The sequence below is a fragment of the Sminthopsis crassicaudata genome, chromosome 3, assembly GCF_048593235.1.
Source record: "Sminthopsis crassicaudata isolate SCR6 chromosome 3, ASM4859323v1, whole genome shotgun sequence".
Taxonomy (NCBI): domain Eukaryota; kingdom Metazoa; phylum Chordata; class Mammalia; order Dasyuromorphia; family Dasyuridae; genus Sminthopsis; species Sminthopsis crassicaudata.
In genome coordinates, this window is record NC_133619.1 from 502809885 (window position 1) to 502823882 (window position 13998).

A 13998-nucleotide genomic window follows, 5' to 3' on the forward strand; every position below is an offset into this window, starting at 1 on the left:
GCTATACAATCAGCTGCTTGTGTAGGCAGTTTTCAATTTTTGTTAAATTTTTTTGTCAGCTACCTGATTTATTTTAGGCCCAGGTTTTTTCAGGCCTCTTTGCATCCACATATAGAAGGCTGAAGAAAAATGTCCCCTTTGATATAGCTTTCAGACTTCTTTGAGTTAATGGAACTCGTCAGTCTCCATATAAAAAAAGTTTAGAATTTAGGTCTGACTCTTCCTCCTGAGGCAGTGTTTGAAGGATCCCTAAGTACTTGAGTGGGAAAGCAATCTATTACTAGCCAATTTGATGAATTTTAGGTAAAGTTATAGAAATCAAGTATATCAATTCTTTTTTGATTCCAGGAGCTTTATTGCTAGTTTAAATTGCAAATGCAAAGATTTTCTGATGTACAGCTGAAAAGAGGAATTTATAATATGAAGCTCAATTGACTTCCTGCCACCTCCTCTGCTTCCACATCCATGGTAAAAAAATAAAATAAAATATTTCCAGAAATTTAGATTTCAATGATGATTAGATTAAGCATAATATCAGAGAACAATGTGGATTTAGAGGAGCTCATGTAGAATCCCTGCTTTTGTGGGAGGCTGAGCCAGGTGGATCCTTGAGGTACAAAGTTCCGAGTTGTAGTAGAGCTAAAACTGATCCTCCCAAGGTAGAAGGCCATTGGGCTGCCTAAGCAGGGGAAAATCAGCGCAGGTTAGAAAAACAGACCGAGTCAAAACTTCCATGCCAATGAGTAGCAGGATTGAACTATGTGTAACAAGCCATTGTGCTGCTACCTGGATAAAATTGGCCATCTCTAAACAAGAAGTTTCTTGGAAGGAACTCAGTACCAACAGTTTATTTTTTTTTTAATAGTGATTGTTTTGTTACTATGGCCTTTGCAATGTATAGTTGTACAGAATTATTTTCAATGACATATGTTGAATTCCAATGACATCTCTCCAGGAAGAGATGTGGAATCCAATTCATGGTTCTGGCTCTTAGTGTTATAAATCTCTAGTTGAGATCATGAAAAGTTGTTTGTAAGCCTTAAAAAATAATGCAAGTATCAAGGTGAGTGATGGCGATGATGAAAAGGGGGAGATGATTCATTTTAAAATCTAATTAAGATGATAGGGAACTATATAATTCTAGCCTTTTTCTAAATTTTTCCTTTTGGCCTAGGTTCTGCCTGCCTCAATCACTAAGGGCAGCTTTGGAGACAGATTGGGCCCTGTTTGCAGGTTCCCTTCACCATCATTTATTTTCCAAAACATGATGGACAAATTCTTATGATGACAGGAATTTTTGAGGAGTTGAGTCACTACTGTAAAAGTCACAATTTCTTGGCTAAATGTCCATTTAATCTTTGGCCTGTTAGGATCTTGCATCTGGATAAGAACCATGGAACAAAAATATGAACAATGCATATATTCATAAATAGCTCCCCCCTTCTTTCTCACTGTTTCAGTTGGACCTTTATCCTTAGCTTATTGCTTATTAATATCCAAGAGCACTGTGATTCAAATCATATCATTTTTAATGCCTAACATTATGGTTTTACCTAGGAATGAAATTTTTTGGGTTATAATGGACTTGATCCCCAAAGGTCTTCCCAATTCTAAAACATGCAAATGGTATGTGTTCAGAGGTTCTCTGTTCAATAGCAATGACAGCAATTGAGGGGAATTGTTCTTTTTTTTTCCATCAGAATTCTTACCCTGTATGTCTGTGACTATGGGTGATCATCACATACCTTGGGTGTGAGATGTTTAGGTTTTGAGGGCTCTAAGCCAGCCAACAAGGTCATGAAATCTACCACTGTGTCAATATGGTGCTTCTGACTGGTTGTGTCTTTCAATACACACAAAACACTCAACCAGCTGAAAGAGATGAGCTCAGAGATGTTGGCACGAAGAAAAAGCAGGATCACATTGAGATCATTGATAGGGCAGCCCAGCATTTTTCTACTGAGTAGATCAAAAGCTGGTAGCATCTCATAGACAGAGAGTAGTCTCTTATCCCACTGACATAGTCGTGTCAGATTGTACATTATCACTGGTACCAGGATTAAATACACTGCTGCACTGGAAAAGCTGATCATCTGGAAGATGGAAAGAGAGGTCAGCCTGCATGTAATCAGATCTGGGACATGAATCTCATCCTTTAGCAGCCCCATTTTGATAGAACAACTAAACTCCTCTTGGAAGAAGATATTCAGGTGGAAGTATCCAAGGTACAGGCAAGTGATTGAGATAAAGAGGAGCAAGAGGGAATTCCTTAGGAGGTAGATAGCCACCAGGATGTGTGAACGCTGCTTACAGGCAAGGTATTTCTCTAGCAGAGGGAACTCAAAAAATCGTTCTTTCCGAGCCCTTGGGGGAAAGAGAGAAAAAAGGAAAAAAATGCAGAATTAGCAAGCATGTTCAGTGGTTGACTTTGAAAAGCTTTTTAAATCGCTGCCCAATGAAAACCAAATAGTGATAGTTGCATTGTGGGAGTCTGAAAAGGTTCATTGCACTCAATAATGTGTTCTTTGAGCTGGAGTTATTATTTTGATCCCTTTTTCAAACTTCTCTATTTCTATCAAGGGCATCTTTATGTTTCTCCTTTTAGATGAATTAATGATATGAGGTGTTAAGTATTTTGAATTCTTGGAAACAAAAGTCAAGTAGAAAATGAGGTGATTTTAATTGCATGGATGCCAAACTACCTCCAGGCCCCTTCTCTTACTCTCATTGGAACTTAGACTTTCAGGAAAGAATAGATGAGAGCAGTATATAGGTGGGACAACAAACTCACTTCTCTAGCTCCTCCCAGAAATCATCAGGGTCAGAACTCTTCTGACGGATCTTTAGCATGTGCTGTACCAGCCGGATGGAGCGGTTATAAGACTTGTCCAGTTCACTGATAATGAATAGGAGGTCAGAGCTGAGAGAGGGAGCAGCCACATAATTCCATAGCAGAGTTGGTAGGTACATGATTACAGCCAGAGCCAAGAGGGAATAGGGGAGAACCTGCAGGGCAATAGTGGAACTTCAGTGATTATTGGGCTAAAGCAAAAATTCTGAATATTATGAGATGAGGTTTTTTTTTTTTTTTTTTTTGAAAAAGAGCATTGAAGAGATGAATATTTCTATTCCCCCTTCCTATATCAAGGGTATAAATGACAGCACATATTGTGAGCCAACCCAGACCTAAGAACTGATATCTCTTAGCAGGGCCAAGGTCAGTGACTCTCAACAAGATTAAGGAAATCCCCTGATCACTAACTAGGCTGGTAATTTTCAAGAATGGACAAATTCCATCATCAGGGAAAGAAAAGTGAAAGATATTTCCATAAATAGAACTAGATGCCAGAGTTTTGCAGATTTGATAGCATAATGCTAGGAAAAGAGGTGTCAGCACCTGCAATCTCTTCCTTCCCCTTTCTGTGAGCTCAGTCCCCGCCCCCCCCCCCCATTTTCCATATTATTAAACATTAAGATTCTATTCATTTTTCAAAGCCAACTTCATTATAGTATCAGAGGTTTCCTTGTTGGAAGAGATTTAGAAGTCTTTTATCAGAACTAAAATCCTTTCCACAACACTTCCTTTTATGAAATCTTTCATGATTATTCCAAATTATACTATTATCTCCATTTTCTGTATGCTCATGTATGTGTGTTCATGCCACATCTAACATTCAACAACATATGGTCTTTAATTAATTTCTGGGCATTCCATGTGGGTATCTTATTTTTCCAACTAGGATATAAGTGCTCAACCTTATAACATTTAATCAATGGTGGGTACATAGTAGACACTTAGTAATTGGTTAGTAATTGTGAATTACTGATTCATAGCTTCTGACTATATTAGAGGGAAATGACTGGACCTCAAACCACACTTGGAATAGAGTGAAAAAAAGTGAAAAAGAAACATATCTTTACTGTAATTAAAGGAGAAGGTTTTTTTTTTTTAAATTAAAAAAAGGGACACAATTTTTTCAGTCATGCTACTTTATGAGGTGAAAGAGGATTAAAAGCGGTGGTCCAGAGCCTTCTCTAACTAGCTTGCTAGAGCCCATTAAAAAAATTTCAGATTGATTGTTTATATTTCAGAAGTTACAAAGTAGGGCTTGATCTATTGTTTTGCTGATTATTTAGATTTAAGAATATGTTAATAATGTAGAATAAGCTTAAAAGTACATGTACATTTTTTTCCCTCAGTCTGATTGTTAAATATTTTTTGCTTATATTGTTTTATAAACACTACTAGAGCTGAGTAACTGTATAGTAAAAAACTCAGGGAATGAAGGCATCACCTGACACTAGGTCTAGTGGCTATAAGATAATAATAATAAACAACAATAAGTATTGGCATTTATATAACATTCTTAAGATGTACACAGTGCTTACATCCATTATCTCATTTGATACTTACTAAATCCTGTTTAGAATCCCACAGATTCCTATTATAGCTAAGAGGTTCCTTTAATACAGTCCCTGGTTTTGTATGAATGTCAGTATTATGGCATTTTGATGGATTTATAAACACAATTACATAGGACATTAAGCATAACTTTTTCCACCTATATATCTAACAACTGGGCCAGGCAATGATTATGCCTGGATTCATTGTACCTTATGGGCCCAGAGGGATTTTGTCTTATAATTTCCAGCAGCATCCCATTCATGATGTACCAGGGAGTCCCAACAGGAACTATCCACATAGCCAGCCTGCCTGATGGTGAAGTTACTGGGAGAAAAGCAACTTATCCGAGAACCTGGAAACAGAAAAAGTATTGAAGTGGCATTAAACTACACAGTGGAAACCTAGGAAATGATGTTTTCTGAGAACCACTCTTAATCTCCTTATCATTTCTATGCTTATCTTCCTAATTTACTTTAGTTCAATAACCATTTGTTAACAAAATTTATATTTTCAAATAAAAAAAATTTGTTTTTCCCTACCTCCTCTTTCTTCACCTTGAAACGAGAGAAGAGAAAACCTTTGTAATTAATATCCATAATCAAGTAAAACAAATTGCCACATAGATCACGTCCAAAAAATAATGTCTCATTTCTGCACCATTCTGTTAAAAAATGATCATAATCAGTCTTGTAGGATAATTATTGGTTATTGGACTGATCAGAGTTTTTCATTTATTCTAAGTTGTTTTGTCTTAATGATCCATAAGCATTTATTAAGTACTGACAATGTGCCTCTTAGAACAAACTGTCATATGCCTAGAATTCTGATTCCAAATTGGAGGGACAAGGTGGTTATGGTGGTGGCAAAAAGTAATTTTGAACTTTACTATCCTTTCCTAAAGCATATTTGCTTGTTTTGTAAATAGAGAAACTGAAGCAAAGTGAAGTCAGATACCCTTTTTTAGAGTGGAGAGTGAGATAGTTCAAATCCTGCCTCAGGTGTTTACTAGTTGTGTGACCCATTTAATCCCTTTCAATCTTAGTTTCCTCTACTGTAAAATGGGGATGATTGCAATGAGAGGATCAATTAACATATGCAAAGAGTTTTGCTAAATCCTGAAAGCCTTGTTGTATATACTAGTTATTACTATACTACAGAAATGTGTCAGGACTAGGAAGAAAACTCTGGTATCCCAAGTCTTACCAGTTTTAATGTTTTTTTGTTAATAGGGAAAACCCAACCAGGCAGAGAGGGAAAATGACATTGGTGGAAAGGAAAGGGAAGAGATGCAGAGTCCTGGCAGAGAGAAGAAAATATTTCCCTCCTTCCTACAGCTCTTGGAAGAGATGATAGCTTACCAGTGGAGAACTCCTGGGCAAACGCCAAGGACATCAGCAACAAGGGGAAGCCCACAGTTACAAACTTGATAATTCGATCAATGGGCAGCTCCAGGCATAGTCCTTTGAGGTGTGGCCCCCGTCGGTCCGGCAGCAGGGCATCTGAGAGCATATACTCCGCTGCAGTGCGTGCAAGAGACATAATGTTCTTGAATGGGGGCCTGCAGGGCAGTAGGGAGAGAAAAGCAGGGGTAAGGGGAGCCGAAGGAAGCTGGTGCCTCAGAGCTTGAAGGGTTCTGAGCTGAGTGAGTCAGCAGCCCAGGAATGAACTGGGCCAGGAGCAAGGTATAGGTTTCTGTAAATAACTGGTGGGGATCCAGGGTAGCCCAATACCCAGTTAATTAGAGGGAAGCTTGAGGCTTGGGTGTGCCCCTAAGGATGGAAGGTCAGAACAGAATAACCATCTTTTCCCACTGTGGCTATCCAGTATCTGGGTGGGACCCTGTGGCTTTATGCAGGCCTCTCATTAATGAGTTATTTTCTGCTGGGCTGCTGGGGGTCGGGTAGAGAGGTGGGGATGATGAAGAACTAAATGGCCAATCCCCATCCTCTATATAATTGGTGTGGAATTTGGATGGCATTTGTTTTAAATGTGTTGACCACCCTCATTTTGTGGTTTCGGGTGGAGATGGAGCTCCTGGGCTCAGCTAGAGTTGGGTTTTATCTGTTTTATCCCAAAGATAAGTTTTTTGGGTTTTGTACTTCTCTCCTAGTCCAATCCTGCTGCATTTGACATTAAAACTACCATTTTCTCTTTGACTTTTCTATTGCATCTTTAATTTCTTATTTCAATATTTCAAAGATCTATGATTATTTTCCCCCTGTGATGCATATTGAGAATTATTATGGCTGAAACATTTACTATCCTATGGGCAATCTGGTAATGAACTTCTGTGAAATAGACTAGTATTCAGATGGTAATTCAAAGGTTAGTTGTCCTAGGAAGGATGTAATTGAAGGAATTATGGAAATAGAAAATTTTGATTGGGAATGAGAAAAGAAAAACCAGGGATATACTTTGAGAGAAAAGACAGATAGGAAGAAGAATCTTTGCATACTTCTTTCTTGGTTAAGACAAGTCAATACACATTTATTATTTTGTGTCAAGCACTGTGTTAAATTCTGGGGATACAAAGTAAGGTAAAAAATTCCCTTTTCCCCCCAAGTCAAATAAAAACTCCAATCTCAAAAAAAAAACATTGCTGTCACAGTTAATGGAGGAAACAACATGCAAACAATTTTGTGCAGGCAAGATAAATTGGAGACAATCTCAAAGGGAAGGCACTAGTATTAAGAAGTCACTAGTATAAAGAGGCTTCCTGTAGAAGGTGGCACTTTGACTGAGAATTGCCAGAAGTGAAGGAAGCCAGAAGGCAGCAGGAAGAGGGATACATAAGGAGAACAGCCAGTGTAAAATACCAGGGATGGAGACTTGGCATATCTTGCTCAAGGAAGAGCAAGGAAGCCAGCATCATTGGGTTACAGAGTTAGAGGAGGAGAGTAAAAAGATAGGAAGAGTAAGGTTATGCAGAGTTTTAGAAACTAAACAGAGGATTTAATGTTTCATCTTGTAGACAATAGGGAATCATTGATGCTTATTGAATGGGAAGTGGAGTGATACTTCTCTGGGTTGTACCCTAAAAAAACCCTCAATATAATAATTTAAAATTATTAGAAAAAATTGTAAAAAAAATCAATAATGATTTATCTTTAGGAACTAATAAAATAATCAACTTTTCTTTAAAGTCTAATTCTAAAAGTTTTATTTCATTACATTATATTTACGATCTTTTTGTTGTTGTTACTATTGTGTCCAACTTATTTATATATATTTATTCCAGAGTCTTGGATAGTATAAAATTATTCTAATACTAGAAGAATTATACAAATTGTACATAAGCCTGATTCAGACAGAGGAGGGATGAAATGTGGGTTTGGAATGAGAATGGAAGAGGGTGGTAGAGTTTTTACTTTAATAACTTTGGAAAATATGTTATTGAGGATTTGGAAACCAAAAAGGGAAAATTAGGCAGCATGCTATTTTTGGTTGATATGCCATGTTTCATAGTTAGAATTCATGAGCAAAAGTTATTCCAATTTTGTTTCCTAAATAAGATCTTCTCTTCTCCATTTTCTCCTCTTTCTACTTTTTTTCCTTTCCTTTTCCATTGATCTTCTTTTCCTCTTCATTTTCATTTTTTGTTTAGTCATTTTTCAGACCTAACTGACTGTTTATGACCTTTTTTGGGTTTTCTTAACAGAGATACTGGAGCCTTTGTGCCATTTCCTTCTTCCGCTCATTTTAGGAAACTGAAGCAAGCAAAGTTAAATGATTTGTCCAGGATCACATAGTTAATAAGTATCTCAGGCCAGATTTAAACTCAGGAGGATCAATCTTCCTGACACTGGCACTCTATCCAATGTACCAGCTCACTGCTGATTTTTAAGATTGTTTACTTCAAAATCTACACAGGAAAACATGGAGTACCTTTAATCTAAACAAAACTCCTCTCACATTCTGATGTTTTCCACCTTTCTGCAGTGTGCCTCTTCTCTGTGGGTAGAAGCTGGGATGGTGACAGGTTTTTTCCCTCCTATTATCATGACTACAAAGAATGAATGGCAGCAGAGGTTGGGAATTCCTTAGGTGGATTTGGTTCCTGCAATCATCCTAAGCAGGTTTTGTTTTTCTTTTGGGCTTTGCTCAAGGCCTTCTGTCTTACAGGATTCTAACATGAAAAATGGAGATTCCTTATCCTCTGCATTTTAAGGATTATAAAATGATTTTTTTTCCTCCTTGAATGTAGAGGGAGAAAAATCCTCTTTTATACTACATTTCAGATTTTCCTCCAAATTCCAAGTTATGAAGAGATCTGAGGAAAAATCACAGTTGACAATTTATGTGACTGTTGACTTTAGGGTTTTGCTTTGCTTGTTTGAAATATACTTGGAAATGATGAGTTTAGTTCTTAAAGATTATTGTTATGCTTCTGGGGTAGAAATATGTCTATAGTCCTTTGCATGAGTCTTACATTGCAGAAGAAAAATAGATTTGGGGAGAATTGTTCACTCTTCATCCTCATAATTTAAACCTTCTAAGGGTTTCCTTGTTTTCCCTTATAACAACATGTTCTTTAAGTAATATGATGAATAATAGGGGATAATAATGCTACTTGCATCAGAATATATTTTTCTTCAAGGTTTTTTGCAAAGCAGCTTTTACCTCTTTGTTCCTCAGGCTATAGATTAGGGGGTTTAACATGGGGATCACTGTGGTGTAAAATACAGAAGCTACATTCTCTTGGGCTAGGGAACTGGCTGTTGAAGGTTTTAAATACATGAATGCAGTGGACCCATAAAATAGACCAACAGCTGCAATGTGGGAGCTGCAGGTGCTGAAGGCTTTGGACCTGCCTTCAGTGGAGCGGATGCGGAGGATGCTGGAGAGGATGAAAACATAAGAAACAAGGACTGTTAAGCTAGTTGCTATGATGTTAAATCCAGCCAAAAAGAAAATCACCATTTCGATATCATAGGTACTGGAGCAGGAAAGTTTCATGAGGGGGAGGATATCACAGAAGTAATGACTGATGAGTAATTTACAATAAGATAATTTCAACATAAGGACTGTCTCTATTGTTGAACCAATGAATCCCATTATATATACTATGGCTACCAACATGAAGCAGATATGGTGGGACATGATGACCTTATAGAGCAGTGGACTACAGATGGCTACATAACGATCATATGCCATCACTGTCAGCATGTAGCACTCAGCAATAACAAATACAAGGAAAAAATAGAGCTGAGTCATACATCCTGGATAAGAGATTGTGTTTTTCTCCAATACAAAATTTCCTAACATCTTGGGAGTAATAACAGAAGAGTAGCAGAGATCGACAAATGACAAATTGCTGAGGAAATAGTACATGGGGGTATGAAGGTTGGAATTCAGTCCAATGAGTGTGATCATGCCCAGGTTTCCCACCATAGTGATCACATAGATCCCAAGGAATAGAAAGAAAAGAGGAAGTTGGTATTCTGTACGATCTGTTAATCCTGCAAGGATAAACTCAGTCACTGTTGAGTGATTTTCTGCTGCCATTTTCTTCTAAGTAAGGATGGAGAATCTGGGGAATGGAGAGAAGAACCACATTAAAGAGTGCTGCTATTTCTACTCAACAGAGAGTGGGACAGAGTTGGTAACTTATAAACCAGGATCTTACTTCCTCATTAGATCTGTCTCCATGCAAGAAATATTTTATATATATATATATATGTATATGTATTTCACTTTATGTGATAGCATATTTCATATGCTATCAATGATCTATTAAGATCTTTGAAGATCTTGTCCTGTGTAAAATTTCTTCTAGTTCTGTGCCTGTCTTTTCTCTCAGTACTTTATTTCCTTCTTCCCATTTTCCTCTGCTCTAGAATTATTCTTTCATTGTTTCATCCATTCAGCTCCGGAACTCATCCATTGCCAGAAACTTTTTTCACTGACAGGCTTTGGAAAAGAAGTATGCTGCTTATTTCAAGAGATTTCATTTGAATCTGTTACCTGGCGCCTATGGGAACATAGTAGCATGTTAAAGTTTGCAAAATGCTCTACAAATATTATCTCAATTTATCTTCACAGCCACTCTACAAATCAGATATTATTATTCTCATTTTACAGCTGAAGAAACTGAGGCAGACATTGATTTGCTCATAGTCACATAGTTTGTAAGTATCTAAAGCTGGGACTTAGATCTTTTTTTTTTTTCCCTTTGAAAATATATTTCTTCCTCTTGACTTAGATCTTTTTTGAATACAGCACTGTATTCAATGCATTGCCTAGCTGTCATCCTTTGTACTTTACCTAACTTTGTATATTATTTTTCTGTAATTGCAAGCGAGATAGTGAAAACAAACATGGTTGATTATGAAGTACTATATTAGAAACAATTTGCCATAATATATAGAGGTCTAGCCTTGTAGTAAGGAAAAACCTAGATTCAAATCTTGCTTATCCTAGTTGTGTGACTGTGGGTAATTTACTTTTTAGTGTCTTAGACATTTTTCTAAAATATGTCCCAGAGGATTTCATATACTTCACTGCTAGAGGTAGTTTCCACTAAGAGTTTTCTAAACAGATGAATATGGAGGTCTAGGCCTTTATCTGTCTACTCCTACTCCCCTACAAGTGACATATATATATGCACATATATAATCTGTGTATATATATGTATGTATGTGTACATATGCATATGTAAATATACCTTTCTTAGTACTCTAATTGAATATTGAATAACTGAACAAGGTATGAATTCAATTATGAATACTATTTTAAATCTTAATGTCAATAAATATATTTGTGAGAGGCTTTTTTTAAAAGCACTTATTATGTGCCTAGGAAATAAATGACTATTCCATATCTGATATTATACATTGAATACCTTTCTACTCCCACTTTTTAGGGAAAATTCAAACATATGCCTAAACCTAAATTTTAAATAATTTGTTCCTGGAATTATGGGTTAGAAATTCAATGAGCCAGAGAATATGAGAAAACAAAGTCCCCTTACCAGCCTTGTCCCTCTTATATCCATTAGATGCTAGGAAGGTAGAATTTAGTGCAGAACACCTAAATGCCTGATCAGAAGAGCTCCTTAATAGAGAATAGAATGGGCACAGTACCGCTACCCCATGGGCACAGCAGTGCTTCCTTAAAGTTATATAGGTACACTCCTGCCCATATTTTAAGCTCTTTTAGTTTTATCTTTTTGTTCCTTATGCCTGGAACACAGTGCTTAAATAAATGCTTATTTTTTTTACTTTCCCTCATTCCTTTGGACCTCGAAGCCTCACTTTCCTATTTTCAGATGCAGTTTCCTCAGAGCCTTCTTGCTGCTCTAATCTACTGAATTTACTGAGGCCCTCCATCACTGCCTTTCTCAACTATTACAAATGCCCAGCCTACTCCTAGTTGGTCCAATCCTAGTTAGATTACTGCTGTTCTTAGCTACCCTGGCCCTATTTATAGCCCGAATCTAGTCCATTTTTACCAGCACTTGTCTAGCCCTTAGAGAAAGGGGGATCAAGAGAGAGGAGTCATGGGTTCCTAGGAGGACTCCCAACCTTATCCTTGGCATTGGCACTGGTTTCAGGCAATTGTTCCCTTGGTACTGTCTCTACCTTTATCACTACTGCCTTTTGAAAGTGAAGAGTTAGAAATAAAGTTGATGCTTGTTGATTGGGAGAACAACTAAGCAAATTGGTATATGAATGCAAGGTACTGTACTGTAAGAAATGATGAATATAAAGAAATTTGCAGTAACATTAGAAGATTTATGTGTACTTATACAGAGTGAAGTAAACAAAGCTAGGAAAATAATATATAAGAACTACAACAATGTAAATGTAAAGAACAAAAATAACTATAAATGAATGATTAATAATTTTAATGACCAAGAAATTTGGCCTAGAAAAAGGAATGAGAAAATTTGCCTTTCTCTGCTTCTTTGCAGATATCAGAGATTCTGGGTGAATATTGCATATACTTTTAGAGCCTGCTAATGTTAGTTTTATTGAATTTTTTTCTCTTTCATTTTTATTCTCTATTATAAGGGATAGCTTTCTGAGTAGAAGCATAGGGGAGGGGTATATTCAGAAATGTAAAAATAATGTATGAGCAAAAGATACCAATTATCTTTTTAAAAAGCTAATTCCCTAAAGTGGTTTTCTGATAGAATTAAATCCTATTTTGATGAGCTTGTCTGTGACCTAAAATTTCTTCATTATTATGATTGCATATTTTAATTATGTTTACATACATTTCTTTCTTTCTTTTCTTTCTTTCTTTCTTTCTTTTTTTTTTTTTTTTTTTTTTTTTCCTGAGGCAATTGGGGTTATGACTTGCCTAAGGTCACACAGCTAGGAAGTGTTAAGTGTCTGAGGCTACATTTGAACTCAGATCCTCCTGACTTCAGGGCTGGTGCTCTATCCACTGCGCCACCTAGCTGCCCCCATTTCTTTTTTCAAATAAAAGATTTGTGAGAGTGTGAATTGTTGAGTAAAATCTGCCAAGATGATTTATTGCCAAAACTAAAAGACCTGAAATTTAAGAGACTTATGTAATATGTATAAAAGAAACATTTGTTTATAAGAAGAATCTTGCTAATCCAGCCAAATATAATATTACTTTTAGAATATTACATGTTCTAATGAACTCATCAAATTAGCCTACTTGTCATCCCCCATATACTACATTCCAGTTTCTTTTTTTGTGTTTTTTTGTGTTTTTTTTTTTTTTTCAGGCTGTTCCCTATGTCTGATAGTCTCTCCTTCTTTGACTCTGCCTCTAGGAATACCAATCTCATTCAAGAGGACTTTTCTAAATCCTTTAGTTGTCAGATCTTGTTCCTGCTCCCAAGATTTTGAATTTATTTAATTTATATTGCATAGAGGATGCAATTTGTATCCCATCAGTAAAATATAATGTCCTTCAGGGCAAGGATTCTCTTGCTATTATTTTTGCATCCCTGGTATCTAGTACCATGTATAGTTCATAGTAGATGCTTAATAAATATTTGTTGACTAGTTGATTGAATATAAAATCATTTGTAAAATTTTACAGAGGAATATTAATGGATTAGAAGAAACCTTTCTGCCTATGATAGAAATAGTAAAGAGAAATAATAGATTTAGAGAAAACTTGACAAAAGGCCTAATTAAGTCAGATTATCTCAAGAACATTTGAGGATGGAACTGGAAAGAAGAAATAAATAAAAAATATCTGTCAGTTACTATTATAAATGATTCTATCCACCAATTTCTATAGAATCACCATATTTGGACTCTAAAATCATAGTTCCTGGTGTGTTCTATGAAGAAGTAGACATAACATTAAAAACAACAAGGATGGAAAGAGACTAAATACACATGTAGGAATGTTTTAGGTGCCACAGTTTTTAGGGCATTAATATATCTGAAAATGGGGAGGTTAGGAAAAATTCAAAAACAATCATGTATGCTATTACTTTTGAAAAGAGTAATTGAGAAAATATCTGTAGTTATCTCCCATATGTCTACTCTACAAAATATAGAAATGATTTAAAAGTGTAATCGTAGTTTAAAAATCATTAAATATAGGCCCATTCAGGGGCACCTGAATAATTTGAGAACGGAGATTTCACTTAGCTTGGAGAA

The 13998-nt window shown here is 36.2% G+C and overlaps 2 protein-coding genes across 2 annotated transcripts in view; both read right to left on the reverse strand.

The window, feature by feature from the left end:
- Window positions 1-1511: 1511 nt before the first annotated feature.
- The window catches only part of PANX3 (pannexin 3), a 52232-nt gene continuing 39745 nt past the window's right edge, over window positions 1512-13998 (reverse strand). Inside the window, exons 2-5 of the mRNA XM_074303942.1 lie at window positions 5764-5963; window positions 4615-4757; window positions 2792-3006; window positions 1512-2364 (exon numbers count right to left, since the gene is read on the reverse strand). Of these exons, the coding sequence (XP_074160043.1) occupies window positions 1725-2364; window positions 2792-3006; window positions 4615-4757; window positions 5764-5944 (1179 nt within the window). The 5' untranslated portion in view covers window positions 5945-5963 and the 3' untranslated portion in view covers window positions 1512-1724. The remainder of the gene's footprint in view (window positions 2365-2791; window positions 3007-4614; window positions 4758-5763; window positions 5964-13998) is intronic.
- On the reverse strand, window positions 8981-9922 carry OR8A1 (olfactory receptor family 8 subfamily A member 1). Its single transcript, XM_074297451.1, has one exon. It carries the CDS (start codon window positions 9908-9910, stop codon window positions 8981-8983), a length of 930 nt encoding a protein of 309 aa, XP_074153552.1. The 5' UTR covers window positions 9911-9922.